This window comes from Doryrhamphus excisus, chromosome 20 (genome assembly GCF_030265055.1).
Source record: "Doryrhamphus excisus isolate RoL2022-K1 chromosome 20, RoL_Dexc_1.0, whole genome shotgun sequence".
In the NCBI taxonomy this organism is placed as follows: Eukaryota; Metazoa; Chordata; class Actinopteri; order Syngnathiformes; family Syngnathidae; genus Doryrhamphus; species Doryrhamphus excisus.
This window is the reverse complement of record NC_080485.1, coordinates 14,872,892-14,900,675: the sequence shown is the minus strand read 5'-3', so window position 1 is coordinate 14,900,675 and position 27,784 is coordinate 14,872,892. Positions and strand designations below refer to the sequence as shown.

Here is a 27,784-nt window from a genome sequence, read left to right as displayed (position 1 = left end):
GCCAAAAAAAAAAAAGAAAAAAAATCAATTATTACTGAAAGTTGGACAAGAACCGCATGTTGCTGCCATAACAAAGATTAGAAGCCCCTGAGATGTATCCCGGTAATTTCAGAGCACTACTACAACTTCTACAGCGCGTGTCCGATACAATCAGGATTCCAGCAGCTGCCGAGCGAAGGTGCTCAATCTGAGTCACCGGGGTCTTATCCAGACTTTAGCTCTCTCCCCGCAGCCCCTCCATCCTTCCCGCTTGCATCAGACGATCGTAAATCACTGCAAATAAATAGGGTGCGTAGTCTGTATGGCAAAATAAAAGAGGGGAACCGTGCGGGTGATGAATCAGGAAAATAATGCTGTGCTGTAATTTTGAGCGGGAGCCAGGAAATAAATGACGGGAAAGGTCATTTCATCGACATTTTCCACCTTCTCTCGATTGATATTGAGACAGTTGTGGTATTTGTCTGCTGCCTCTGTCAATACAGTGGGAGAGACGAGAAAGTATTTTCTACTGCATAAGCGAAGAAAGTGTTTTATTGGAAACTTGATCCAGGCGAGGTTCCTAATACTTGCATAAGAGATTAGTTGTCGGATATCTCAAGGTTATGAAGGGATTTCCTTTAATTACTATGCGGCGATGGAGGGCGTTCGGGCGGTTCTGATATTGTTGATTACGGCGGTGTGTCATCAGCGCTAGCATTAGCATCTCTCAGCCTACATTTAAATTTAAATTCCAGTACTGTTTCCATGGAATTGTATGAATTTACTCCCAAGAGTCCGTCATTTTGGTATGCTGGGGGTTTTTTAACACCATCAGATTTCGGTCTTGATGTGTTGCAATGTCGATGCAATCGACCCAGGGCCTGCAGAATCAGGAGCGCTGGCCCGTGTCACTTAATAATAGCAGATTTTTAATTTTATAGCACTTTCCGAGGTACCCACAAAGCGCTTCACAATAAAGTGAAGCCATTATTCATTCACCGGAGGTGGTAATCTACATCAGTAGCCACAGCCGCCCCGGGGTAGTCTGACGGAAACGATGCTGCCAATTTGCACCGATATAGTCTCTCCGACCACCACCAAACATTAATTGACGTTCTTACACCAGTGGGGGGCAGCACTGAATCGGAACTGCCGACCTGCTCTACCGCCTGAGTCGCTTATGAAACCTAAACACCATTAACATGGGGCCATCAGATTTGAGATTCACGGTTTCTTTCGTTTTTTTCCAGATCTGGATCAACAAAAAAACACAACGTATCTTCCGCTCAATACAATTCTAAATTATTTCAATTCATTCATTCATTTTCTACCGCTTTTCCTCACGAGGGTCGCGGGGGGTGCTGGAGCCTATCCCAGCTGTCTTCGGGCGAGAGGCGGGGTACACCCTGGACTGGTGGCCAGCCAATCACAGGGCACATATAGACAAACAACCATTCACACTCACATTCATACCTATGGACAATTTGGAGTCATGCTAATTAACCTAGCATGTTTTTGGAATGTGGGAGGAAACCGGAGTACCCGGAGAAAACCCACGCATGCACGGGGAGAACATGCAAACTCCACACAGAGATGGCCGAGGGTGGGGATTGAACCCTGGTCTCCTAGTTGTGAGGTCTGCGCGCTAACCACTAGACCGCCGTGCCGCCCAATTATTTCAATTATTTGTACAAATTACTGTTTATGCTGTACATTGTTCATATTTGATGTAATCTATTTATTCTCCACATTTTTTATTTTTATTTTTATTTTTATTTTTATTTTTATTTTTATTTTTATTTTTATTTTTATTTTTATTTTTATTTTTTATCTTTTATTTTTTATTTTTATTTTTTATTATTTTTATTTATTTATTTATTTTCATTTTTCATTTTTTTATTATTTCACAGGAGCCAGGCAACGACATTTCGGCGTTTCGCTGTGTTATTGTGCAATGACAATAAAGACAGTCTATGTCTATGTCTATGCACCGCTTGGCTGAATCCAAACAAACAAAACTATACTATTGATGAAAAAGCAATCCTTCTAATTAATGTATCATAGTCGGGTCTGGAACCAATCAGCCACGATAAAGGAGAGACGGCTTTATAATAATATTAGCAGAGGCAGTGCTTGATAAAGCCCACGAGTGGCCTACCGCTGAGTCCGCATGCAACACGCTTGATTACATCATTGCAGGTATCGCCATCTCATCGAGCGCACGTGGAAAAATAATTATCTGCATCAAAGAACACTTTGTCGAATCTCCAAACGGCGACAAGCAGACAATAACTTTTGAAAAACAGTGACATGTTTTAAAGAAATACAGCCCGGGTTGCAAATATGACGGAAGACGCAAGGAGCTCATTAGCCCCGGCGTTCCACAGCTGAGAAGGCGGTTCTGGTGAACAATTGTTGAGATTTGTGCATCCTGTTTTGTTCTCATTAATGAGATTGGCTTTTTTCCTGTGTGTTTGTGAAGCAGAGAGCCATGTAATAGATGCCGACGGCTCCCCATTTACATGACAAAAGGAGCATTTCTGCATAGCATTTACATAACCTGTGGGAAGTTTCTTTTTTCACTTCGACCTGTCAAGAGAGGAAATAGCGGCGATTTCATCGAGCGGTTACTACGACGCCGTTGGGGGCTGAGCCACTCGTCCTATCAAGTGGAAGAGTTTCAAGTGTGAAATGACTAGAGGGGGGGGAAATCAAAAGGTGGAGATATGACCGCCCGATGAACGCTGGTGAACAAATGCAATACAAGTACGGGCGGGGGGGTTCTGGGGGGGGGGTTAACTCCCCACTCCCCACTCCCTGGAAATACAATTGCAGTACAAACAAACACTTGGCCGCATAGCTAAACAGGTGATTAATCTCCCTTTCCGAGTGTCCTGGAAAAGCTTCTACATCTCCAGCTGCTGTGTGGAGGTGATCTCAGATATACAGTAGTCAGTGCCATTGTTTGCTCAAACACCTGCTACCCCCCCCCCCCCCCCCCCCCCCCCCCGTCCCCCATACTGCACCCCCAAACCACCTGCAGTAAACACTGTCGTCTCCAGCCGCCTGCCTGGGCATTTGTCCACAGCATCCAGTAAAGTACCGCCATCAGCCAAGGAATTAATTGCATAATAATTGCCGGGCATATTTGTTGGCGCTGCGATACTGACGTGCGGACACAAATGTATACAAAGACTAACAAAGCAAAAGATTGTCACCCAAGGCCAAAGATGTGTGATCTGTTTGTGGCAGGAATGTTCCATTTAGGTGGAATTTCTTGATTTTTGTTGCTTATGATGACACGGAATCCCTCAGGGTCTCAAATTGTATGATTTTCATCGTACGATCAACCATCCATCATATGTTAGCTTACATTAGAGGCACTTAGGTGTGTTTTTTATAGGCCCCACCTTTGTCCTTTAAACAGTACATAGACAAAATGCTTATTATTATTATTATTATTAATATTCATTCATTCATTTTCTACCGCTTATCCTCATGAGGGTCGCTGGAGCCTATCCCAGCTGTCTTCGGGCGAGTGCCGGGGTCCCCCCCCCCCCGGACTGGTGGCCAGCCAATCACAGGGCACATATAGACTAACAACCATTCACACTCACATTCATACCTATGGACAATTTGGAGTCGCTAATTAACCTAGCATGTTTTTGGAATGTGGGAGGATACCGGAGTATCGCATAGAAAAGTTATCTACAATATGGTTTTTACCACTATTAGAGCCCTCTAGACAAGCACTAACACCCCTATAGTCAGCTTTACACTGGCATTACATGAAAACTTACACATTAGCATTAGGAATGCCTTATGCTAACATTACTGAGTACTACATATCGTATGATCATTCATTCATTCATTTTCTGTCGCTTATGCTTACGAGGGTCGCAGGCGGTGCTGGAGCCTATCCCAGCTGTCTTCGGTGCGAGAGGCGGGGTACACCCTGGACTGGTGGCCAGCCAATCACAGGGCACATATAGACAAACAACCATTCACACTCACATTCATACCTATGGACAATTTGGAGTCGCTAATTAACCTAGCATGTTTTTGGAATGTGGGAGGATACCAGAGTATCGCATAGAAAAGTTATCTACAATATGGTTTTTACCACTATTAGAGCCCTCTAGACAAGCACTAACACCCCTATAGTCAGCTTTACACTCGCATTACATGAAAACTTACACATTAGCATTAGGAATGCCTTATGCTAACATTACTGAGTACTACATATCATATGATCATTCATTCATTTATTCATTTTCTACTGCTTATCCTTACAAGGGTCGCAGGGGGTGCTGGAGCCTATCCCAGCTGTCTTCGGTGCGAGAGGCGGGGTACACCCTGGAACTGGTGGCCAGCCAATCACAGGGCACATATAGACAAACAACCATTCACACTCACATTCATACCTATGGACAATTTGGAGTCGCTAATTAACCTAGCATGTTTTTGGAATGTGGGAGAAAACCGGGGATGGCCGAGGGTGGGATTGAACTCAGGTCTCTTAGCTGTGTGGCCTAAAAATGACATGCTGTCTTAAAAGTAACGTAATAGCCATGATGAAATATAAAAACAACCATTCACACTCACATTCATACCTATGGACAATTTGGAGTCGCTAATTAACCTAGCATGTTTTTGGAATGTGGGAGGATACCGGAGTATCGCATAGAAAAGTTATCTACAATATGGTTTTTACCACTATTAGAGCCCTCTAGACAAGCACTAACACCCCTATAGTCAGCTTTACACTGGCATTACATGAAAACTTACATATTAGCATTAGGAATGCCTTATGCTAACATTACTGAGTACTACATATCATATGATCATTCATTCATTCATTCATTTTCTGTCGCTTATCCTCACGAGGGTTGCAGGGGGTGCCGGAGCCTACCCCAGCTGTCTTCGGGCGAGAGGCGGGGTACACCCTGGAACTGGTGGCCAGCCAATCATAGGGCACATATAGACAAACAACCATTCACACTCACATTCATACCTATGGACAATTTGGAGTCGGCAATTAGCAACTAGCATGTTTTTGGAATGTGGGAGGAAACCAGAGTGCCGCATAGAAAGCATAGAAAAGTTATCTACAATATGGTTTTTACCACTATTAGAGCCCTCTAGACAAGCACTAACACCCCTATAGTCAGCTTTACACTGGCATTACATGAAAACTTACACATTAGCTTTAGGAATACTTAGGAATACTAGGAAAACTCATATGAGTACTACATATCATATGATCATTCATTCATTCATTTTCTGTCGCTTATCCTCACGAGGGTTGCAGGGGGTGCTGGAGCCTATCCCAGCGGGCGAGAGGCGGGGTTCACCCTGGACTGGTGGCCAGCCAATCACAGGGCACATATAGACAAACAACCATTCACACTCACATTCATACCTATGGACAATTTGGAGTCGCTAATTAACCTAGCATGTTTTTGGAATGTGGGAGGAAACCGGAGTACCCGGAGAAAACCGAGGGTGGGATTGAACTCAGGTCTCTTAGCTGTGTGGCCTAAAAATGACATGCTGTCTTAAAAGTAACGTAATTGCCATGATGAAATATAAAAATTGCAATAATTTACAAACTACTGTATTGTAATGTTTTATCCTAAGGAGGATTTCCATAGCTTAAAAATGCAAAAAGAAGAAATGGCAAACAAACTGCGCCAAAATCAAAATGAAAAGTTGAAAGAAGAAGTCAGTAATGATTAGCTGAGTCATTCTTGTTAATCAGCTGAAAAATGGCTTTGGGCATGCTTGGTGCCAGAGTTGGTTAAGAAAGCTTCACAGAGGGCATCCACTGTCTGGAACTGATGTCTATTTTGGAAACTTCGCCATCCATCCCCAAATGTTCTCAATTGGATTTCGATCAGGGGAACGCGCAGGATGGTGCAAGAGAGTATCCACGTACGTATACATGGACTCAAATATTCCAATTACATTCGCTTTATTTGCTCAAATGGAAAGAATGTAACCTTTTGTATACACCTCATTCCCAAAGAAAAGTGTCGATCCGAATGAATATATAATCGGATTCACGGGGGTGGAATATTCCTTTCCCCAATCCGATTGAGGTATCTTGGAAAGTTGTCAGACTGCGTTCTTCTTCGTGGTGTTTTTCTTCTTCTGTTGTTTATTGGCGGTTGGCAAGCAGCTTTCGTGTGCATTAGCGCCATCTGTGGAACGGAATCTAAACACTTCTATACGCCATTCATAAAAATTCATTCATTCATTTTCTACCGCTTTTTCCTCACGAGGGTCGCGGGGGTGCTGGAGCCTATCCCAGCTGTCTTCGGGCGAGAGGCGGGGTACACCCTGGACTGGTCGCCAGCCAATCACAGGGCACATATAGACAAACAACCATTCACACTCACATTCATACCTATGGACAATTTGGAGTCGCTAATTAACCTAGCATGTTTTTGGAATGTGGGAGGAAACCGGAGTACCCGGAGAAAACCCACGCATGCACGGGGAGAACATGCAAACTCCACACAGAGATGCCCGAGGGTGGAATTGAACCCTGGTCTCCTAGCTGTGAGGACTGTGCGCTAACCCCTAGACCACCGTGCCGCCCATTCATAAAAATAAAATATATATTTATATGAAACATGTCCCGAGTTTCGGCACGGTGGTCGAGGGGTTAGCGCGCAGACCTCACAGCTAGGAGACCAGGGTTCAATTCCACCCTCGGCCATCTCTATGTGGAGTTTGCATGTTCTCCCCGTGCATGCGTGGGTTTTCTCCGGGTACTCCGGTTTCCTCCCACATTCCAAAAACATGCTAGGTTAATTAGCGACTCCAAATTGTCCATAGGTATGAATGTGAGTGTGAATGGTTGTTTGTCTATATGTGCCCCGTGATTGGCTGGCCACCAGTCCAGGGTGTACCCCGCCTTACGCCCGAAGACAGCTGGGATAGGCTCTAGCACCCCCGCGACCCTCGTGAGGGCATTTTATTTGCATTAGCAAGCAGATGGCCGACACAAGAGGCATTCCCATTTCCCACAACACTTGTAACTAAATGACAATCTCATCAAGTTAACTGCCCTTATCTTGAGCACGACTAACACGGTAACCATACTGTGGCAGGCAGGCAGGCGGACGGACGGACGGACAGACGGACGGGCGGGCAGACACTCCACTCTATAAACATTCTAATAGAGTCCTGCTCTTAACTGACACTTATCACCGAGCTGAGGACGGTTCCCAGGATTCATTATGCCACCGTGAGTGTCGCGTACGTATACATCCGTCAGCGAGCTAATTGCGCTGCCCATCGCAGCACTTAGCAGTTATGGGGCCCCGGCGTAAAGCCTGAGCGTCGATGCGCCTGCCGACCGAGCTTGACCTTGACGCATCAAATGCCGCTTCTCTTATTTAATCCTCTTGACTTTGAATGCGGTCTTATCATATCGGGGGCGTTTTTAAGACAATGTACGAACACGAAAGCAGGGGGTGTTTTTAGCAGCATGGCCGTCACCGTCACGCCATGGCGAGTCATTAGTCGGTATCTCCGAACGTAATGCGGAATAAATAAATACATGACCAGAATCAATAGCGGCGGCACGGCGGTCTGGTGGTTAGTGCGCAGACCTCACAGCTAGGAGACCAGGGTTCGGTCCCCGCCCTCGGCCAATCTTTGTGTGGAGTTTGCATGTTCTCCCCGTGCATGCGTGGGTTTTCTCCGGGTACTCCGGTTTCCTCCCACATTCCAAAAACATGCTAGGTTAATTGGCCACTCCAAATTGTCCATAGGTATGAATGCGAGTGTGAATGGTTGTTTGTCTATATGTGCCCTGTGATTGGCTGGCCACCAGTCCAGGGTGTACCCCGCCTCTCGCCCGAGGCTCCAGCACCCCCCGCGACCCTCGTGAGGAAAAAGCGGTAGAAAATGAATGAATGAATGAATGAATCAATAGCAAATACGGCAAACAAAAACAGGCTCTAATGGTGGATTTATTCCACGCTGGCGTACGGGCACTTCATCACGGTCTGCTTGGCCTCTGCCTGCTTTCATTTGGATGGAATTAAGCCACACACTTCTCTCTGGCCGGGGGGAGATTTAATCGGCCAGAGAGTTCAAGTCCGGTGCCGCGACAAAAAAAAAAAAAAAAAAATCACATGACGACCAGGCTGGGGATTAGACTGCCGGATGTGGAGGTCTGATGTCAGGAGCGACCCACACACACCGTGGCGCTTTTTAAAATAGAAATATAATCTAAGCAGGGGAAGCCCTTTGACTGCATGCATGCCAAACGATGAGAAGGGAGCCTTGACTGCGGGAATTTTGTGGATTGTGTTGTCACAAGAGATTTGTGGTGCCGGGTTTTTTTTTTTGTGTGTGTGTGTGTCGCTTGCTTCCCTCCCAGCTTCCATCTGCATCAGTGACTTATTACCATCAGAGAACAAGCCAAAAAAAAAAAAAAACCAAAATGATGCATGTGACACCCACACAAAAGACAACTCGTAAAGTCTGGGGATGTTGGAAGGGATTCACATGCTGAGTGACTTGCTATTAAGACAGCAAAACACAAACTTAACCGCCTTACTGTCAGTTCATAATCTATTACGGCGGCCATTTTACATTAGGGACATTACCGTCCGTCCGGTCCAGAAGATGGTGCTGTGGTGAAAAAATATTACTTTTTCACTCTTGTGTACAGTGGAACCGCTATACCAGGGGTCTCAAACTTAATTTACTTGGGGACCACTGGAGCTAGGGTCCGGGCAAGGCTGGGCCGCATCAGGTTTAAAAAAAAACAAAAAAAAACGCATTTATTAAAAACAGAAAAATATACAAACTTTTTCAGTGCTTTGGTTCCGATTTTCTACAATAAAAGTTCTGATAAAACATTCCACTGTTTTCAAATATCTTAATTTTTATTTTTCTGCACAAAATAAGATGAAAAATAAATAAACAAATAGAGAAAATCAATTAATCAGTAATAAATAAATATAATAATAATAATAATAAAACGGCAAATAATAAAAACTTAAGAAACCACATATAGTTGGTGGGTAGACAAATTATTTTTTCCAGATTAAAATGAACAAAGCATTATTAGAGCCCTGTAGACATGACAAAACACGACTATAGTCACATTTATACTTTTTATTTACAACATATTGCGCAACTGCAGGGTCTCGAGACACGTGCTAACTCGCAAACTAGAGAGCTAGCGACCTAAACGGTAGCCTTCAAGTTATTTCCTTTCAACTTAAATCGCCAAAAACTTACCACTTCCACACGGATAGGGAGGATAACTATTAACAGTTATTTAACCTTTAACATGAACATTAATCAAACGTAATAATTTTTTTTCTGGGTACATGATACCATACAGCATCCATATCAAACATTAAACTTTCATATCAAGGCGGGGGCCTCAAACTAGTGTCCTGCGGGCCACATTTGGCACATTTTCTGGCAACCAGTCTATCACAGGACACACATAGACCTTAGAGCAGGGGGTCGGCAACCTTTACTATGAAAAGAGCCATTTTACCCCCTTGCCCAAAGTATACGTTTAAAACAACATTGGAGGGAATTTGGGGGTATCAAAGTAGCTCAGATAAGAAAAGACGAGTTGGAGTACTCTTGCTAGTATTGGAGATAAACTTACATAAATGTATGTGTAAACTACTGTAAAATTACTTGATTTGTTTACTCTGGCAGTTTTTTTAAAATGATCTCTAATTTATTTGAATTTATATTTTATTTATTCATTCATTCATTTTCTACCGCTTTTTCCTCACGAGGGTCGCGGGGGTGCTGGAGCCTATCCCAGCTGTCTTCGGGCGAGAGGCGGGGTACACCCTGGACTGGTCGCCAGCCAATCACAGGGCACATATAGACAAACAACCATTCACACTCGCATTCATACAATTTGGAGTGGCCAATTAGCCTAGCCTCTCTGTGGGAGGAAACCGGAGTACCCAGAGAAAACCCACGCATGCACGGGGAGAACATGCAAACTCCACACAGAGATGGCCGAGGGCGGGGACCGAACCCTGGTCTCCTAGCTGTGAGGTCTGCGCACTAACCACCAGACCACCGTGCCGCTGTATTTTATTTAGAATTGTCAAATAGTTCTGGGAAAGTATGACTTATTTTCCTTCAATAATTTACATAATTTCTTATGCCCGTTTGGTTAGAGTCCGATCTAATGATGCTAACCGAGGTTCCACTGTAATGTATTATAAATGCTCACGCATTTGTTTTTGTAGCAACTCATTACAAAGATGTGCATTTTCCCCACTTGGGTGTTGAAAAAATATTCAAACATTGGCTGAAGAGCCACATGCGGCTCTGGAGCCGCAGGTTGCTGACCACTGCCCTAGAGTGAGCGTTACAGACAAAAAGAGTTGCTAACGTGTTCTCTTGTCGCAGTGTGGAGCTGGACTTCAAGCTGCAGGAGGACAAGCTGCAGCCCCTGATGAAGAGACTTTGCCCCATGGACAGCCAACAGTGTCCCCCCCTGCCTTACTCCAACGAAGTGTTCACATCCACGCCCAAGCGCAAATCCAAGTCAGACTCGAAGAAGCACGCCCGATGGAAACTCTGGTTCCTTTGAACGGAACATGAATTCTTTGGGTCCTTTTGTTGGGGCACAGTAATCACCCTTGCTGGTCTCAGAATGGATGAAAGAATATTCCGGGGGGAGGAATCAAGCCGAGAGGATGGATAACTGGCGGAGAAGCGACATTGTTGGGGTTCCGAGCTGAGACTGTTAAACCGGCAGGAAGCTAGCTCGCGGGGAAAATACTACAGACATATATTTTTAACTCTGCCAAAACTTTTTCTGGCATTTTAGCTGGAGAGGATGAACTGATACCTGCAAATCCAGGTGAGCTTTGGTAATGGTAATGGTAATGGTAATGGTTTCATTTCATTTGAACATGCATCAGATTACAATTGAATGCATCACATAATCAGTTCCCAGTTCCACATGTCCGAAAGGAGTAGGAAGAAGCAAAGCTTATTAAATCCTACCCCTCCATCTGGTACTTTTACAATCAGTAACTGGTACATTTGTTCACTTCCTGCTTTCCTAATATAGTTTAAGTTTTTTTTTTTTTTTTTTTTTTGTCCCGTACCGAAGTACAAGGTGTAACTGTAACAATCAGTAACTGTTACATTTGTTCACTTCCTGCTTTCCTAATATAATTACAATTTTTTAATTAATTTTATTTTTTTGTTTTTACTTTTTTAATGTTTATTTTTTTTGTCACGTACCGAAGTACTTTGGAATCCATCTTTTGGCATGATGGTGGAACATAATCTCTTTCAATTAAAGAAAAAAGCCCCCCCCTAAATAATTTGATATTTTTTATAGATTTTTTTTTTATTCTTGATTTTTTTTTTTTTTTACAAAAAAAATATCTGACAAATTTCATATAATAGGGCAAAAGCAGGCTAATAAGCAAGCCAGTACGGAGGCTAATACTAGCCTACTACTACTAGTAAATCTCTGACAAAATGTCTGATATTGTCTCTTAAGCCCCCGTAAATAATTTGATATTTTTTATAGATTTTTTTATTATTGATTTTTTTTTTTACCAAAAAAATATCTGACAAATTACATGTAATAGGGCAAAAGCAGGCTAATAAGCAAGCCAGTACGGAGGCTAATACTAGCCTACTACTAGTAAATCTCTGACAAAATCTCTGATATTTTAGGGGGTCTCTTAAGCCCCCCTAAATAATTTGATATTTTTTATTGATTTTTTTTTATTATTGATTTTTTTTTTTACCAAAAAAATATCTGAGAAATTACATATAATAGGGCAAAAGCAGGCTAATAAGCAAGCCAGCAAGGAGGCTAATATTAGTAGTAGTAGTAGTAGTAATAATCAGAAGAAGAATAATGATGATAGTAATAATAATAGACTAATGAATAATATAATAATGATTATTATATCATTGATCACTGTTTTTGCAGTATAGATTGTGTGTACTTGTGTACATTTAATGGTGGCCTAAAACTATTGAGTATCTCTACTAAATCTGTCCAAAAGTGGGAACGTTATATCCCGGTTCTTCTTCCTTATTTGGATTTTTGGATTTTTTTGAACGTGTACTACATTCATTCATATCCTGTGTATCCTCAGGGGGCTCCAGGGGGTCCTCGGAACCTAGTGACGCCCCTGCCTTCAATATAAACTCCTAATGCAATTCCCTGTTGTTCATTCCCCCTCTAGAGCATCCTGCTTGGCAAGAAGAGGAGGCGCCACGTCGGAAGACCTTTCATTTGCGAAGGTGTAACGTGTGAATGGACACCACCTCCGGCACAAAGCACAAACGTGACGATTTAAAAGGGACTACAGTCAACATGGCAGCAACAGCAGTAGCAGCAAGTGTTCCCCGTAACGATGTTTTGCGCTCTCTCGCCTGCCTCTTTTATCCGTCAACTTCCTGCTCAGCAGAGCGCTCGCCGCCTGCCAGCCTTGACAACCTCTCCCCCCCCCACCTCCTTCTTTCTCTTCTGTAACTTCTTTTTCATTCAGCGCCCTGTGCAACAAGCCACCATCGCCTTAGTCATAATGTTTTCTTCTCCCCATAATGGAAGGTACACGGAGTTGAGAATGCGTATTTTGCTCAGTGGCCATATTTACCGCACTGTAATGTATTTTTTTTTCCGCAGGCTTTTTGTACCTGAAGCTTGAGAAAGGGGCTGAATGTTGCAGTTTTAAGATTCAGGCCGACCGATGGAGTACATGATGGGGTTGTAAAAAGTAGTCGTTGGTAGTTTTTACAGCCAACTTGCGCGACTAGTCTGCCGTAAAAAACAGCCTGCAGAAAATACAGCCTGTAAATATAGCCACTGCTGATATTTTTTATATTGTAATCTACATATTTATAGCAAACGGAATGACATTTTATGGCTGGAAACGCAAGATTTGAGATACCGCTTCCTTGGTATCGGACGTATGTGCGGTGGTTGGTTTCTGCAGATGTTTGCTGATGTTGTGAGGATTGTTTGTGGTTATGACGCAGGGACTAGTGATGTGCGAGACCACTGATTTAGTTTCCGATACGATCCGGAGTAAAATTCAGGCTGGTATCGGCAATACCGATCCCATATTTAAAAAGTATAGTATAAATAATGTATTCATTATAAAGACATACTTTTATTAATTTTATTAATTTTATTAATTTTATTAATTTTATTAATTTTATTAATTTTATTAATTTTATTTTATTAAATGTTTTAATTTTATTACTTTTTTAGAATTTTTTTAAAAAATTTAATTTATTACTTTTTTAGAATTTTATTACTTTTTTTTACAATTTTATTAATTTTTTACAATTTTATTAATTTTTTTTATTTTTTAAATAATCTTTATTATTTTAATCATTTTAATCATTGTGATAATTGAAGATTTCATTTGAGGAATATATTTCTTTATTTTAAACCACAGTACAGTAGGTAAGGGCGTGATTTACAATATAGCCAAGCTAATATACAAAAACAGTAAAAAAAAAAAAATCATATAAAAATGTAAAAATCATATCAAATATGAGAAACTGGTATTTTAAACAATTTAAAAGAGTTGGTATTGGAAACATTAATATTTCAGTATGGATCCGCACATCACTAGCATGGAGGCTACTTGCTGCAGTACCGCTTTCCTCCTCGAGAGGCGACAATGAGTAAACACAATGGAGATTGTTAGTACACTGGAATACTGCAACAATTGTACTCAAGCACATGTACTTTTGTCAGTGGCAGGAAGGAAGTGACAATGCATGAAAGCGGACTCAGTTTTCAAGGAAAAATCACCTGATGGGATTTTTTTTCCAACAACCAGGAACTTAGGATCAAGTATGAAGGTCGCAGTGTAAATTCACTGTTTTGTTAAAAACTTGAAATTCTAGTACTGTCATCCCTCGTTTATCACGGTTCTGTGTTATCAAACCCAACCGTGATAAGTGAAGTACCATTTATACATTTATAAATGCAATATTTTTGTAGCAAAAGCATAGAAAACCTGTTAACCGGCCTTCTAAATGTGTTTTTTTTTCACATTAGAGCCCTCTAGGCATTAAATAACAACCCTATAGTCACTTTTAAACTTGTATTACCCAAAATAGTAATACAAAATAACAGACTAAGACATAATATGGATCAGGGGTGTCCAAAGTGCAGTCCGCTGAACTTTCTTTATTGGGCCTTTGCACATTTAAACAGTAGTAATTTTTATAATAATTAAATCAAAAACATTCAAGATAAAAGTTTACAAGAAAATTTACAAGAAAATTTTAGAGTCATGTCATATGACACAAAAAATAGCATAATTTTAGTAGCATAAATTTGAAATATTGAAGAAAAACAAAATAACAAAGTTGTAATTTGAGGGAAATTATGTTACGATAAAAGTTATAATGCTACGAGAATAAAATCAGATATTTGTTTTATGCGTGTAAAACTATGAAAACATGTTTTGTGTTCATATATTCTGGAGTGTATTATTTACATTTACCTAATTTCTTACGCCCGTTTTGGTTAGAGTCCGATCTAATGATGCTAACCGAGGTTCCACTGCACTTGCAGTCGTCTGTATATGTATTATAAACGCTCACCCATTTTTGTTTTTGTAGCATCGACGGAAAGAAAGTACATTTAAGTTTGAAGCGCAACTGTAAATGATGAGAGATGCCCAGCGGTATTCATTGTGGTCTTCTACTACCAGGCCTTTCTTGTTTATGTACCATCAGCTTGTCCGCCATCATGTTTTCCACGAGTAGAAGGGCTATTTAAATGTGGTGTGGCATCTCGCTAACAATCATACAGCAGAATTGTAGCCACCATCTTGGGTAAAAATGGACGAAAAGACTCCAAAAAAAAAAAAAAAAAAAAAAAACTTGCACGCCGTCACGAAGCAGGTACTGCTTTGTATTTAAGTCATGTGATTTTTCTAACACTCTTGTTTTAAATGCAGGGGGGGGGCGAAACGATGTTGTGCATTTTTGCTGCTATTTCTACATCTCAATTAAATACTTTTGACGACTGCCTCGGTCGTCGACTTTCCTCTGGCTTTCTTTTTGTGCCGCAGAACCGCCGAGCATGACCGGGACTCGGGAGCGCCGCTTTAGACCAGGGGTGGGCAAACTACGGCGCGGGGGCCACATCCGGCCCGCCAAGTGTTTGAATACGGGCCCGCCCAATCTTTCCAAAGTATTTAATTTGGCCTGAGCCAACCTTTTGATGGTTGTATCAATTCCGTTGTTTGACATGGTCTGTTGTTTACAAAGTGCTCCTGAAAAAAGAGACACAATAAAAATTAAAATAATAATTATATTATTATTATAACTATTGTGATTATTATATTTATTATATTAATGCTAATTATTATATTAATTATATCTAATAATATTGTTATATTTGCATATTTTACATAATAATAATATAATAATTATTATTTAAATTTTATTTTAATTATTATAATTATTTATTATTTAATTATTATAATATTATATAATATTATTTTTAAAATATTTAAATATAAATATAAAATAATTAATAAATAATAATAGCAGAAGGCGGCACGGCGGTCTGGTGGTTAGTGCGCAGACCTCACAGCTAGGAGACCAGGGTTCAATTCCCACCCTCGGCCATCTCTGTGTGGAGTTAGCATGTTCTCCCCGTGCATGCGTGGGTTTTCTCCAGGTACTCCGGTTTCCTCCCACATTCCAAAAACATGCTAGGTTAATTAGCGACTCCAAATTGTCCATAGGTATGAATGTGAGTGTGAATGGTTGTTTGTCTATATGTGCCCTGTGATTGGCTGGCGACCAGTCCAGGGTGTACCCCGCCTCTCGCCCGAAGACAGCTGGGATAGGCTCCAGCACCCCCCGCGACCCTCGTGAGGAAAAGCGGTAGAAAATGAATGAATGAATTATTATATTATTATTATAACTATTATGATTATTATATTTATTATATTAATGCTAATTATTATATTAATTATATATAATAATTTTGTTATATTTGCATATTTTACATAATAATAATATAATAATTATTATTTTAATTTAAATTATTATAATATTTTATTATTTTTTAAATATTTAAATATAAAATAATTAATAAATAATAATAGCAGATTGCATGACAATTTTACAGATACAATAATACCAAGTGGACTGTTACGTGTAAAATATATAGTCTGCCCTGCCCCCCCCCTTGGAAATTTTGTTATATCAATGCGGCCCGCGAGTCAAAAAGTTTGCCCACCCCCGCTTTAGGCCCTTCCACTTCTGTCATTTAATGTGATTATCCTTCAGCGCGGAGGGAAAGACGCCTCCATTCCAGCCAGGACCCCGTACAGGTGGGGGGGTCTCCCGCTCATCACACCGAGTGACCCGCATGGTGCGCATCTATCCTCCTGTCCTTATCGCACCCCCGTGGTGCGCCTGTCTCATTATTCTTTGCAGATTTGTCGAGGCTCAGCAGAATTTCTCTCGTTTTTATTTTGCCCGCTTTGCCTGTTCTCTTTCTCTCTTGTCATTTGTTTCCTGCAGCGTTTCCCTAATCTATTTATTCCACAGCCTCATCATTCACCGTCTTTAGCTCCTTTTTACGCTCGCTGTCTCTTCCTCGCTCGCGAACAAATAGAAAATCACATTTTCTTTTTAGCCAAATTGAGACCCGGCAGTTGAAAAGCTAAATATATCGTCTGTTTGTGGGTGGATTCGCACTTGTCATGTTTGGTGAAGGCGCCCATCCGAAAAAACCTCGATGGGTCTCATTCTGGTTCACTTCAGATCGGATGTGGACCAAATGACAGCAAAAATGATGCAGAAAGAGAATAAAGTTATGAATTTACAATAAAAAAAAAAGTTGTAATATTACCTTGTAATATTTGCTCAAGGCCAAAGGTCACATAAGGACCACCTTTTCATCGCAGTAAATTTATGACTTCATTCTCTTAGTATTGTGACTTTATTTTTTTTATATTACAACTTTATTCCCATGAATTATTCTAATAAATTTGCAACCTAATTCTTGTAATATTAGTACTTTTTTTCTTTTACATTTACAATTTTATTCTCCTAAATTTGCGACTGTATTCTCAGAAATGTATGACTTCATTCTCATAATATTTGGACATTTTTCTCATAAATCTATGACAACTTTGCTTCAAATTCTTCAATTCTTAAATTTTAATTCATAAAACTTTATTCTCATAAGTTTATGACTTTATTCTCGTAATATTGCAAATTTATTATTGTGATATTATAACTTTATTCTACTGAATTTCCGACTTTTTTTTCTTGCAAATTAGCGACTTTATTCTCATAAATTTACGACTTTATTCTCATGAATTCACAAATATATTTTGGTAATATTACAGCTTCTTTCTTGTAAATTTACAACTCTGTTCTCAATAATTTATGACTTTATTCTGATTATATATGGACATTTTTTTTCTTGTAAATTTATGATGACTTTTCCTCATGAATTATTCTCGTATTGCGAATTTATTCTTGTAATATTATAACTTTATTCTACTGAATTTCCAACTATTTTTTCTTGCAAATTAGCAACTTTATGTTCTGTTCCCGTACATTTGTGACTTTATTCTCATAATATTTTGACATTTTTTCTTGGACTACTTTTCCTCGTAAATTCCCAACTTTATTCTCATAAGTTTATGACTTTATTCTTGTAATATTGCAAATTTATTCTTGAAATATTATAACTTTATTCTACTGAATTTCCCACTTTTTTCTTGCAAATTAGCAACTTTATTCTCATAAATGTATAACGTTATCCTCGTAATATTATGCCTTTTTTTTAATTTATTACTTTATTCTCGTAAATTCACAACTTGTAATATTACAATTTTTTTCTTCTAAATTTACAACTTTATTCTTGTAAATTCACAAATATATTTTCCTAATATTACAGCATCTTTCTTGTAAATTTACAACTTTGTTCTCGTATATTTGTGACTTTATTCTCATAATATTTGGACATTTTTTCTTGTAAATTTATGCCGACTTTGCCTCATAAATTCTTAAATTTAAATTCATAAAACTCTATTCTCGTAGGTTTATGACTTTATTCTTGTAATACTGCAAATTTATTCTTGAAATATTATAACTTTATTCTACTGAATTTCCCACTTTTTTTCTTGCAAATTAGCAACTTTATTCTCATAAATGTATAACTTTATCCTCGTAATATTATGCCTTTTTTTTAATTTATCGTAAATTCACAACTTGTAATATTACAATTTTTTTCTTTCTAAATTTACGACTTTATTCTTGTAAATTCACAAATATATTTTCCTAATATTACAGCATCTTTCTTGTAAATTTACAACTTTGTTCTCGTATATTTGTGACTTTATTCTCATAATATTTGGACATTTTTTCTTGTAAATTTATGCCGACTTTGCCTCGTAAATTCTTAAATTTAAATTCATAAAACTCTATTCTCGTAGGTTTATGACTTTATTCTTGTAATATTGCAAATTTATTCTTGAAATATTATAACTTTATTCTACTGAATTTCTCACTTTCTTTCTTGCAAATTAGCAACTTTATTCTCATAGATGTATAACTTTATCCTCGTAATATTATGCCTTTTTTTTAATTTATCGTAAATTCACAACTTGTAATATGACAATTTTTTTCTTCTAAATTTACGACTTTATTCTTGTAAATTCACAAATATATTTTCCTAATATTACAGCATCTTTCTTGTAAATTTACAACTTTGTTCTCGTATATTTGTGACTTTATTCTCATAATATTATGACATTTTTTTCTTGTAAATTTACGACTTTATTTTGATAAATGCGGTAAAAAAAGGAAAAGTTGTAATACTTTACTGATGATGCTCTATCTTGGCAGTCAAATGTATTTGTACATAAATATATACTGTATTGAATGTATTTGATTCTAGCAGAAAGAAAAGAATTAGCATGATTACCATGGAAACCATCAAGTGTACTTTTCCCCCAAATCGGCCATTATCTCCTGATGAAGAGGGCTTGTTTGCAGCACTCCATCAAACGTATCCGATTACTCACCACACATTTGACCATGCGCTCCAAGGACTCATCTACAGCATAACAATAAGAAGGGGAACAATAGCCTGACCTCAGCATGGCGGCGGCGGCGGTGGCGCATCCGTGTTGGGCGCAATCACTAACTTCATCAGCCATGCAAGCCTGACCTGCAACGTCGCGCAATGAATCTTTAATCGTCGTCTTAAAAAAAAAAAGTCTTAAATCGAAGACGCCGGAATTAGCAAAGCTGATAAGATGAGAACGCTAGCCTTGTCTTGTTTGTGTGCTAACTAACAAAACGCGCCTCATGTAGTAGCTTCGCCGCGCTCTTTGTTTTGTCTTGAATAAAACATAAAGCTCACAGCTAATAAGCTCCCATCCCTGCTTTGACTTTGCGCCCCGATCAATAATGTAAAGCTTTTAAATAGAAACCCTTGAAAATCATTTAAGGCTCTTGGCGGGCAAACATCCATCGGTCGCTAATAATGTCGCTGAATTATTTAACGTATATTTTATGGAGCTTTACATGGGAGACTTGTTATTGAATCTCGCCGGGCGACTCTACGGTTACGTACGTACGCACGGCAGACGCGCGACTGAGCCTGACGGCCTCTTCGTCAGCGCAATGGACACGCAACATGCTGGCGGGGTGTCACAAACGACAAGTACACAATGACGGTCATGTGACCGACATATGGGACGCGTCAACGGGGGGAGGGGGGGGGGGGGCGAAAACAAAGACTAAACGCTTTGGATGACAAACAGCGGCGCTTGTGCTTGTCGCCGTCTGTCTCTGACACATCGACTTCCTCTGCGTTTGATTCCACACACACACAGTCGTTGGCTGCAGGCCTTTAAGCAGCCAACTGTGTGTCATAGTGTCCGCTTGTGAGTGGGGGGCCGGGGGGGGGGGGGGGGGGGGGGGGGGTGCTTAAATAACTCAAGAAGTAATTATCATGTCCTCCAGTCCTCAGGCTAACAAGCTGAAACCATCCATGACTCGCTGTGGCGACCCCTGCCAGGGAAACACCAAATATGAAAAGGGTGTCCAAAGTGCGGCCCTGTGGCCATTTATGGTTCACAGCTGTTTTTTTTTTTTTTTTTTTTTTACTGGGTCGCGGCACATTCTAAAAATATAATTTAACAAGAAAACTAAAAAGCAGCAAAAAAAAATTAAAATAGCAGTATTTTTGCTAAGTGGTAATACAAAAAAATTTAAAATTAGATTGCAGAAAAAAAAATTAAAATGTTATGAGAATATAGTCAAAATATGATGGGGGGAAAAAAATTAAAAATATGATTGGAGTAATTTAGGGATGTTCGATACTTGTTGATACCAATAATTATCGGACCATTATCAGTAATATCGGTCGATATCAGTATCGGTATCAGTATTTTATTTACCAATCATGAAAAACGGTCAAGTCGTTAGCACGCAGACCTCACAGCTAGGACACCAGGGTTCAATTCCACCCTCGGCCATCTCTGTGTGGAGTTTGCATGTTCTCCCCGTGCATGCGTGGGTTTTCTCCGGGTACTCCGGTTTCCTCCCACATTCCAAAAACATGCTAGGTTAATTAGCGACTCCAAATTGTCCATAGGTATGAATGTGAGTGTGAATGGTTGTGAGGCGTCTTTGTCTTAAACTACACACTCTCAGATATTTGTCTTCTTGCACAGTTGTGCAGCGTTTTTGTGTCCTTGTTAGACCCAAACTTTTGAGCGGTAGTGTATGTCATGTTGCACATATCGGTATCGGCTGACATCGGAAATGGAGAGTAGGACAATATCGGCGTATCGGTTTTCAGCAAAAAAATCCAACAAGTCATGACTCTGAGAAGAAAAAAACCATAGCAGCAATGGGAGAAACGGCATCTTGCTAGCCATGGCTAACAGTCGGAAATATTTTTTGTGTTTTTTTTTTTCTTGCCAAAATAGTCCAAAACTTTGGAATCAGTGCGTTGTTCTTTTCATTCCGTCCTCATAATAAGTGACGACAAAAAAGAATATCCCTTTGAAACAATAAAAATATGTACATACTCACAAAAGGGTTTAAGACAGGGGTCTCAAACATGCGGCCCGCGGGCCAAATGTGGCCCGCAGGACACTAGTTTGAGGCCCCCGCCTTGATATGAAAGTTTAACGTTAGTGCGGCCCGCGCAAGTTTGATATGGATGCTGTATGGTTAAAAAAAAAATGATTACGTTTGATTAATGTTCATGTTAAAGGTTAAATAACTGTTAATAGTTATCCTCCCTATCCGTGTGGAAGTGGTAAGTTTTTGGCTATTTAAGTTTAAAGGAAATAACTTGAAGGCTACCGTTTAGGTCGCTAGCTCTCTGGTTTGCGAGTTAGCATGTGTCTCAAGACCCTGCAGTTGCGCAATATGTTGTAAATAAAAAAAATGTCTACAGGGCTCTAATAATGCGTTGTTCATTTTAATCTGAAAAAAATAATTTGTCTACCCACCAACTATATGTGGTTTCTTAAGTTTTTATTATTTGGTGTTTTATTATTATTATTATATTTATTTATTTATTACTGATTGATTGATTTTCTTTATTCTTTGATTTATTTATTTTTCAGCTTATTTTGTGTAGAAAAATAAAAAGTAAGATATTTGAGAACAGTGGAATGTTTTATCACAGCTTTTCTTGTAGAAAATTGGAACCAAAGCAAAGTTTTTTTAATTTTTTTTGTTTTTAATAAATGCGTTTTTTTGGGGGGGTTTTTTTGGAAAAACTGATGCGGCCCAGTCTCACCCAGACCCGAGCTCCAGTGTCCCCCAAGTAAATTGAGTTTGAGACCCCTGTTCTAAATGCATTGAGGCCGAAAACATTCTACAGCCTGGTTTAAGATATGAGCCAGTTCTAGAAGCAGGAACATCAAAGTGCTAACCAAAACAACGTTCCCGACACAACACGTGCTGTACCTTGTAATTGGATCCGTTTCAGAACTCCTCTCTGAATCCATAAATATATTCACAAAGGACGCACACGCAGGAAGCGTTTTTGTTTTTGTTTGCCTCCTTCCTCGATGACTGTTATTCAAACGCGGTGTCAGACGGCGGGCGGTAAATAATCATTTGCTTGGTGCGAGCATATTGTCTCCGGGAACGGATGGCCGTCTGCTGCCTCTCCCACTCCCACACTTTTCATTCCGGCACAAATGAGACGTGCGCAAGTTGGGACACGCTGTCCATCACTCAGCACGCGTCAGCAGTCGCATTAACCTTGAGATGAAATTAGTACTTGTGTTTTGGATACGTATGTTCTTTTAGCCACGTTGTTGTCATGTTGCAGCCGTATGCAAATGTACTCTCAATTAAGTACACCTGCACATAATTAATTCAGCCGGGAAAACAACATGCGGATGCTAGATCCGTGCTATTCCTGCACGCCCTTTCCAGCACTAAGCAAACGGATATGGAAAAATGGACCGTTTCACCATCTTGTGTTGCATTTGACTCCTCTCATCCTCATACTACTCAAATCAACAACAGCAGCATAGCATGTCTGCTCTCCATGGGATGGCTGTATCTTCCAGCACAAGACTTATACTCCAGTCCTAAGGTCAAAAATCCTGGTGGCCAACCAGCATCTTGTTGAGTCTTTGTAGCGAAATTCAGAGCTAGGTAACCACTCTTCCCCCAGATAAAAATATTTTTTTCATGTTAGCCGCTACAATAATAATATAGCTACAAGTCATATAATGATAATACCGTATTTTCTGGACTATAAGTCGCTCCGGAGTATAAGTCGCACAAGGCCAAAAATGCATAATTAGGTAGAAAAAAAACATACATAAGTCACATTTTTTGCAGGTAATTTATTTTAACTACTAGACCAAAACAGACATTACGTCATCTTGGAAGGAAATTTCTGAAATTAATAAAAACAAATAGAGAACAGGCTGAATAGGTGTAAGATATGCTAACACAATGCTTATTCAGCTACACAAAAAATAAACATGAACAGAAAAGGTGTCCAGTGTTTATGGAACATAAACACTTTTTTCATTTATAAGTCGCTCTGGAGTATAAGTCGCAGGAACAGCCAACCTATGAAAAAAGTGTGACTTATAGTCCAGAAAATACGGTAAATTGTGTTCCTGCTAGGACCATTACGTACATGAGCCACAGAAATGATACGATGTAGATCTGAAAAATTTCTGTGCAAAAGCCTACTACTGTATTTTCTGGACTATAAGTCGCTCTGGAGTATAAGTCGCAGGAACAGCCAACCTATGAAAAAAGGTGCCACTTATAGTCCGGAAAATACGGTATATACAAGTCAATTATGTAAATGGCGTTTGTTTTTTTTTGTTTCTTTTGTGAGGGTTTCAGCGTCAACATAGGTATTTCCAATGACGTCTATTGTTAGCTAGCTCATATTAATAACTCATTTTGTAATGTTAGAAATATGTGTTCATGTTTCAATAAGGATTGGAAATGATGGGTAAAAAAGTGTATATATATTTTATTTAATATTTTTAAATCAATAACCTCAAAAATGACATTAGTTTTTCTCATGATATTACATGTTTATTCTTATTTATTTATTTATTATCAAACGTTTTTCTTAATATTTGGACTTTATTCTTGAAAAGTTACAGCTGTTTTTTTTATATTTATGCTCTTTTTCATTTTTTGTTTTGTGGATTTAGTTCTTGTAATTATGACTTTATTCCCCTAATATTTTGACTTTATTTTTGTAATATTATATTTTTTTCCACAACTTAATTTTTATTGTTTTGTTGTTTGATTCTTATCATATTTATAACTTTTAATGTTTTTCTGAGGGTTTATTTCTTTGACTATTTTTTTTAGTTTTCTTGTTATTATATATATATTATATTTATATTTATAGTATATTTTTAGAATGAGCCACAGGCCGCAGTTTGGACACCCCCTGGTCTTGCGTGTCATTGCTTTTCCATGCTGCCTTTAGTCATGGAATCCCAAAGAAAGTCCTTGGTGGTCAGGGAATCTTTCCAGAATGTTCTTCTGTGTATGACGGAACAGGAAATGGTGTCATATGGGTGTATACTTTACACGTGCATCAACACACTGGTGTTTTTTTAACGAGTGTTTGCTTAATCTAAATCTGCGTCCAGGTACCCACCCTCTCCCTTCCATCCATTTGCCAGTTATCTGCCAGCACGTTGGCCGATGCTGCTCTCTAACATGTGGGCTGCAGATGGCCGCCGCGTTGAAATGGCTGCCAGGGTGCGTCGCTTCTCTTCTGCCCGGCCAAAGAATTGTCACGGTTGGCCACATGACGCTTTTTACTCCTAGCGACCGTATGCGAAGCTTGGTGCATGAAAATAGCGTGAAAAGTGGATATTTCGCGTTCGATTTCCAAGTCATTGGTGTCAAAGTCCAACTCGAGTTGCAAGTTGAGATCCGCCCCCTAGCATGGCATCCAAATAGCTAATGTTTTTATTGGCAGTGCACGCTTGGAGCACGCGTTCAGCTTCGAGCTGCCATGAAGAACCCATAGATCACCGGCGGGTGGGTGAGGGGGGGGGGGTGCATTTCACTATTGCCGCGACGCATCCGCTCCATCACCGTTGCGGGACAGCGACTGCAATGTAATTGTCAAACATATGGCCGCACGGTCCCCCGGCCCGCCTGTTTGTCATGACACCCCGCACATTCCCGACAGCTTGTCATTTGCTGAGCTGCTAAGTCGCTTGTGTCCAATGGGCCGCTATAGCAATCTTTATTAGCGCAACATGGCCGACACGGCGCCAAAACAGGGCCCCTCTCGGCGTTAACAACCCACATACCGTAGGAGACGTACGAGGAGGTGTATATATCGCCATGACAACACTGTTAATGAAATAATGAAAGCGTGGCTCTGACACAAAGGATACAATGCCATACATTTTGTTCTGTTTTCAGAGGACTTCGCTTCGGCTGATTGGCTGATTGGCTGTCTGGCGACTTAAAGGACACTTTTTGCAACTGGGAGATGATGGGAGAGTTTCTTCATGGTGCCTTTTTCCAGTCGACACAGTTTGTTGCGTTTGCGTGTCATCAACGAGGCTGTATAACGTTTTCGTTTTCAAAGCATTTAGAACAGGGGTCACAAACTCAATTTACTTGGGGGCCACTGGAGCTCGGGTCTGGGTGAGACTGGGCCGCATCAGGTTTTCAAAAAAAAACAAAAACGCACTTATTAAAAACAAAAAAAATTTAAAAACTTCGCTTTGGTTCCAATTTTCTACAAGAAAAGCTCTGATAAAACATTCCACTGTTCTCAAATATCTTACTTTTTATTTTTCTACACAAAATAAGATGAAAAATAAATAAACAAATCAAGAATAAAGAAAATCAATCAGTAATAAATAAATAAATATAATAATAATAATAAAACGGCAAATTAATTTTTATTTACAACATATTGCGCAACTGCAGGGTCTTGAGACACATGCTAACTCGCAAACTAGAGAGCTAGCGACCTAAACGGTAGCCTTCAGTTATTTCCTTTCAACTTAAATAGCCAAAAACTTACCACTTCCACACGGATAGGGAGGATAACTATTAACAGTTATTTAACCTTTAACATGAACATTAATCAAACGTAATAATTTTTGTCTGGGTACATGATACCATACAGCATCCATATCAAACTTGCGCGGGCCGCACTAACATTAAACTTTCATATCAAGGCGGGGGCCTCAAACTAGTGTCCTGCGGGCCACATTTGGCCCACGGGCCGCGTGTTTGAGACCCCTGATTTAGAAGATGTTGTAATGTAACATCTGTGACATTGTTTGTTCCTTTAGGAGGTGGAGCCTGGGAAGTGAGCGTTAGCATGGTTAGCACTGTGGAGAGTGCCGGTGACTGGCCTGAACTGCGGCTGACAGCAGCTCCTGTGTGAATTTCTGTGATGCCTTCGCAGTAAATGGTTTCAAAACAGCAGCAGGGGCAACCAAGGGTTCAGTGTCTTGCCCAAGGGTACCGTAAAACGGAGTTATAAGAGGCAGCGGGGTAATAAGGGACAATTTTCGGGAAAATATTTTAAATGTAATTCTGCCTTTTCATGTTAAACAGGAAGCTGCTTTGTGTTGTTTTTTTTTGTTTGTTTGTTTTTTTGTTGTTTTTATATGCTTGAGTGGTTCAATCCCGAGTTCAATCCCACCCTCGGCCATCTCTGTGTGGTACCCTGTGATTGGCAGGCCACCAGTCCAAGGTTGTACAAAAGACTCGACTTGTTATACCCTGTTCTGTTCTGGTTTATTTCAGGCTAACATATGTGCGGGTGTAGCTCGGAATTACTACGCTGGTCGGGTACCTGAATGTGTCACGGCAGCTGCTAGCTTGGGGAGTTGATGTCACGGTAACTGTTTCGCTCCACACGGACTTCGAGGTTGATGCTATATATAACTGTATGCGTCTATAAACGTGAGTAACGTTTATTCTCACTCATTTAACGTTAGACGCCGCCGATCTATATCTCTGTTGTGTAGTTTGTTTGTGCCGTTACGTCCAGCTACCTGGCTGGTTGCTAACTGCGTGTTAGTTAGCCTCGTTAGCATCGCTACTGTGTTGCGGTTCAGTTGTAAACATATTGCTAACTCTATTATACTCTAGTATATTGTAGTGGGCTTTGTGCTTGTGTTTGGTTCCATCGTAGTCACTTATAGACTCATAAGTTTGTGCTCAATAGTATTGTTTTGTGTGCTTGTTCCCACACAGAAACCACACACATTTACATACACGTGCCCCCATGCGCGCGCACCCACCTACCTGTGATGTGACACGTGATCCAAATAAATAAAGCAGCCATCAATCTAGATGTGGACTCCCTGGAGTCATTGCTGCACCCAATTAAACCCCCCTTACTACAAGGGTGTAAGGCAGCTGGGATAGGCTCCAGCAGCCCCCGTGACCCTCGTGATGATAAGCGGTAGAAAATGAATTAATGTATTCTTGAAGAAATCGTTCAAAAAACATTTTCCCGGGAATTGTCCCTTATTACCCCGCCGTCCCTTATAACCCCGTTTTACGGTACTCCGACATGATCACGGGAGGATGGAGTTGTTGCTACTGCGTCTTATTTATGTCTAAGCCATATTATGTCAACTCTATTGGATAATACAAGTGTAAAAGTGACTGTAGGGGTGCTATTTCATGCCTAGAGAGCTCTAATACTGCTTACAAATCAGAATGCCCTTTATTGTCATTTTGCATATAGTAGAATGAAATTGCAGCAGCTCCATTTTCAGTGCAAGACAGTATGAAATTAGAAGAATAAATAAAGAATAAATCAAAGAATTATAAGAATAAATAATAAATAAAGGGTCTACATGGTAGAGGACGATTGGTTGCCATGGTTACATCTTGTTGAGGGAGATGATGGCTCGAGGAAATAAACTGTTTTTAAAAATATAATTAGAAGGTCTTAAACAGGTTTTCTACACTTTAACTATAAAAATATTCAATTTATACAGGAGTCCTATTTTGTCGAAAATTCACTTATCGCGTTCGAGTCCGGAACCAATTAACAGTGATGAACGAGGGATCGACTGCACCTTTTGTTTGACCCCCAAATTATACCACATTTGAGACGTTTGACTTTGCCGGCTAACTCATCATCAATATTAACGTGTGCAAGAGGAAACCGTTACGTAAGCTGAGCAACATGAGAGGCGGTCACACGCTGCGCTACCTGAGCTAACGGAGGAGCATCACTCTTCCTCAAACACTGAAAAACTTCACAGGGAAAAAAAAAAAAGCCACGTTG

General features: G+C 40.0%; 2 protein-coding genes across 10 annotated transcripts in view; both read left to right on the top strand.

Annotated features, from left to right (window-relative positions):
- The window catches only part of insyn2ab (inhibitory synaptic factor 2Ab), a 41,804-nt gene extending 28,692 nt beyond the window's left edge, over positions 1-13,112 (top strand). For all 4 annotated transcript variants that reach the window (XM_058058818.1, XM_058058816.1, XM_058058817.1 and 1 more), the window contains 2 exons: positions 10,399-10,855; positions 12,210-13,112. In XM_058058818.1, the coding sequence (XP_057914801.1) occupies positions 10,399-10,582 (184 nt within the window). In that variant the 3' untranslated portion in view covers positions 10,583-10,855; positions 12,210-13,112. The remainder of the gene's footprint in view (positions 1-10,398; positions 10,856-12,209) is intronic.
- Positions 13,113-25,648: 12,536 nt separating this feature from the next.
- adam12b (ADAM metallopeptidase domain 12b) overlaps positions 25,649-27,784 on the top strand; it is a 78,960-nt gene continuing 76,824 nt past the window's right edge. For all 6 annotated transcript variants that reach the window (XM_058058221.1, XM_058058218.1, XM_058058217.1 and 3 more), the window contains exon 1: positions 25,649-26,442. The gene's annotated coding sequence lies outside the window, so the exon portion shown is untranslated. The remainder of the gene's footprint in view (positions 26,443-27,784) is intronic.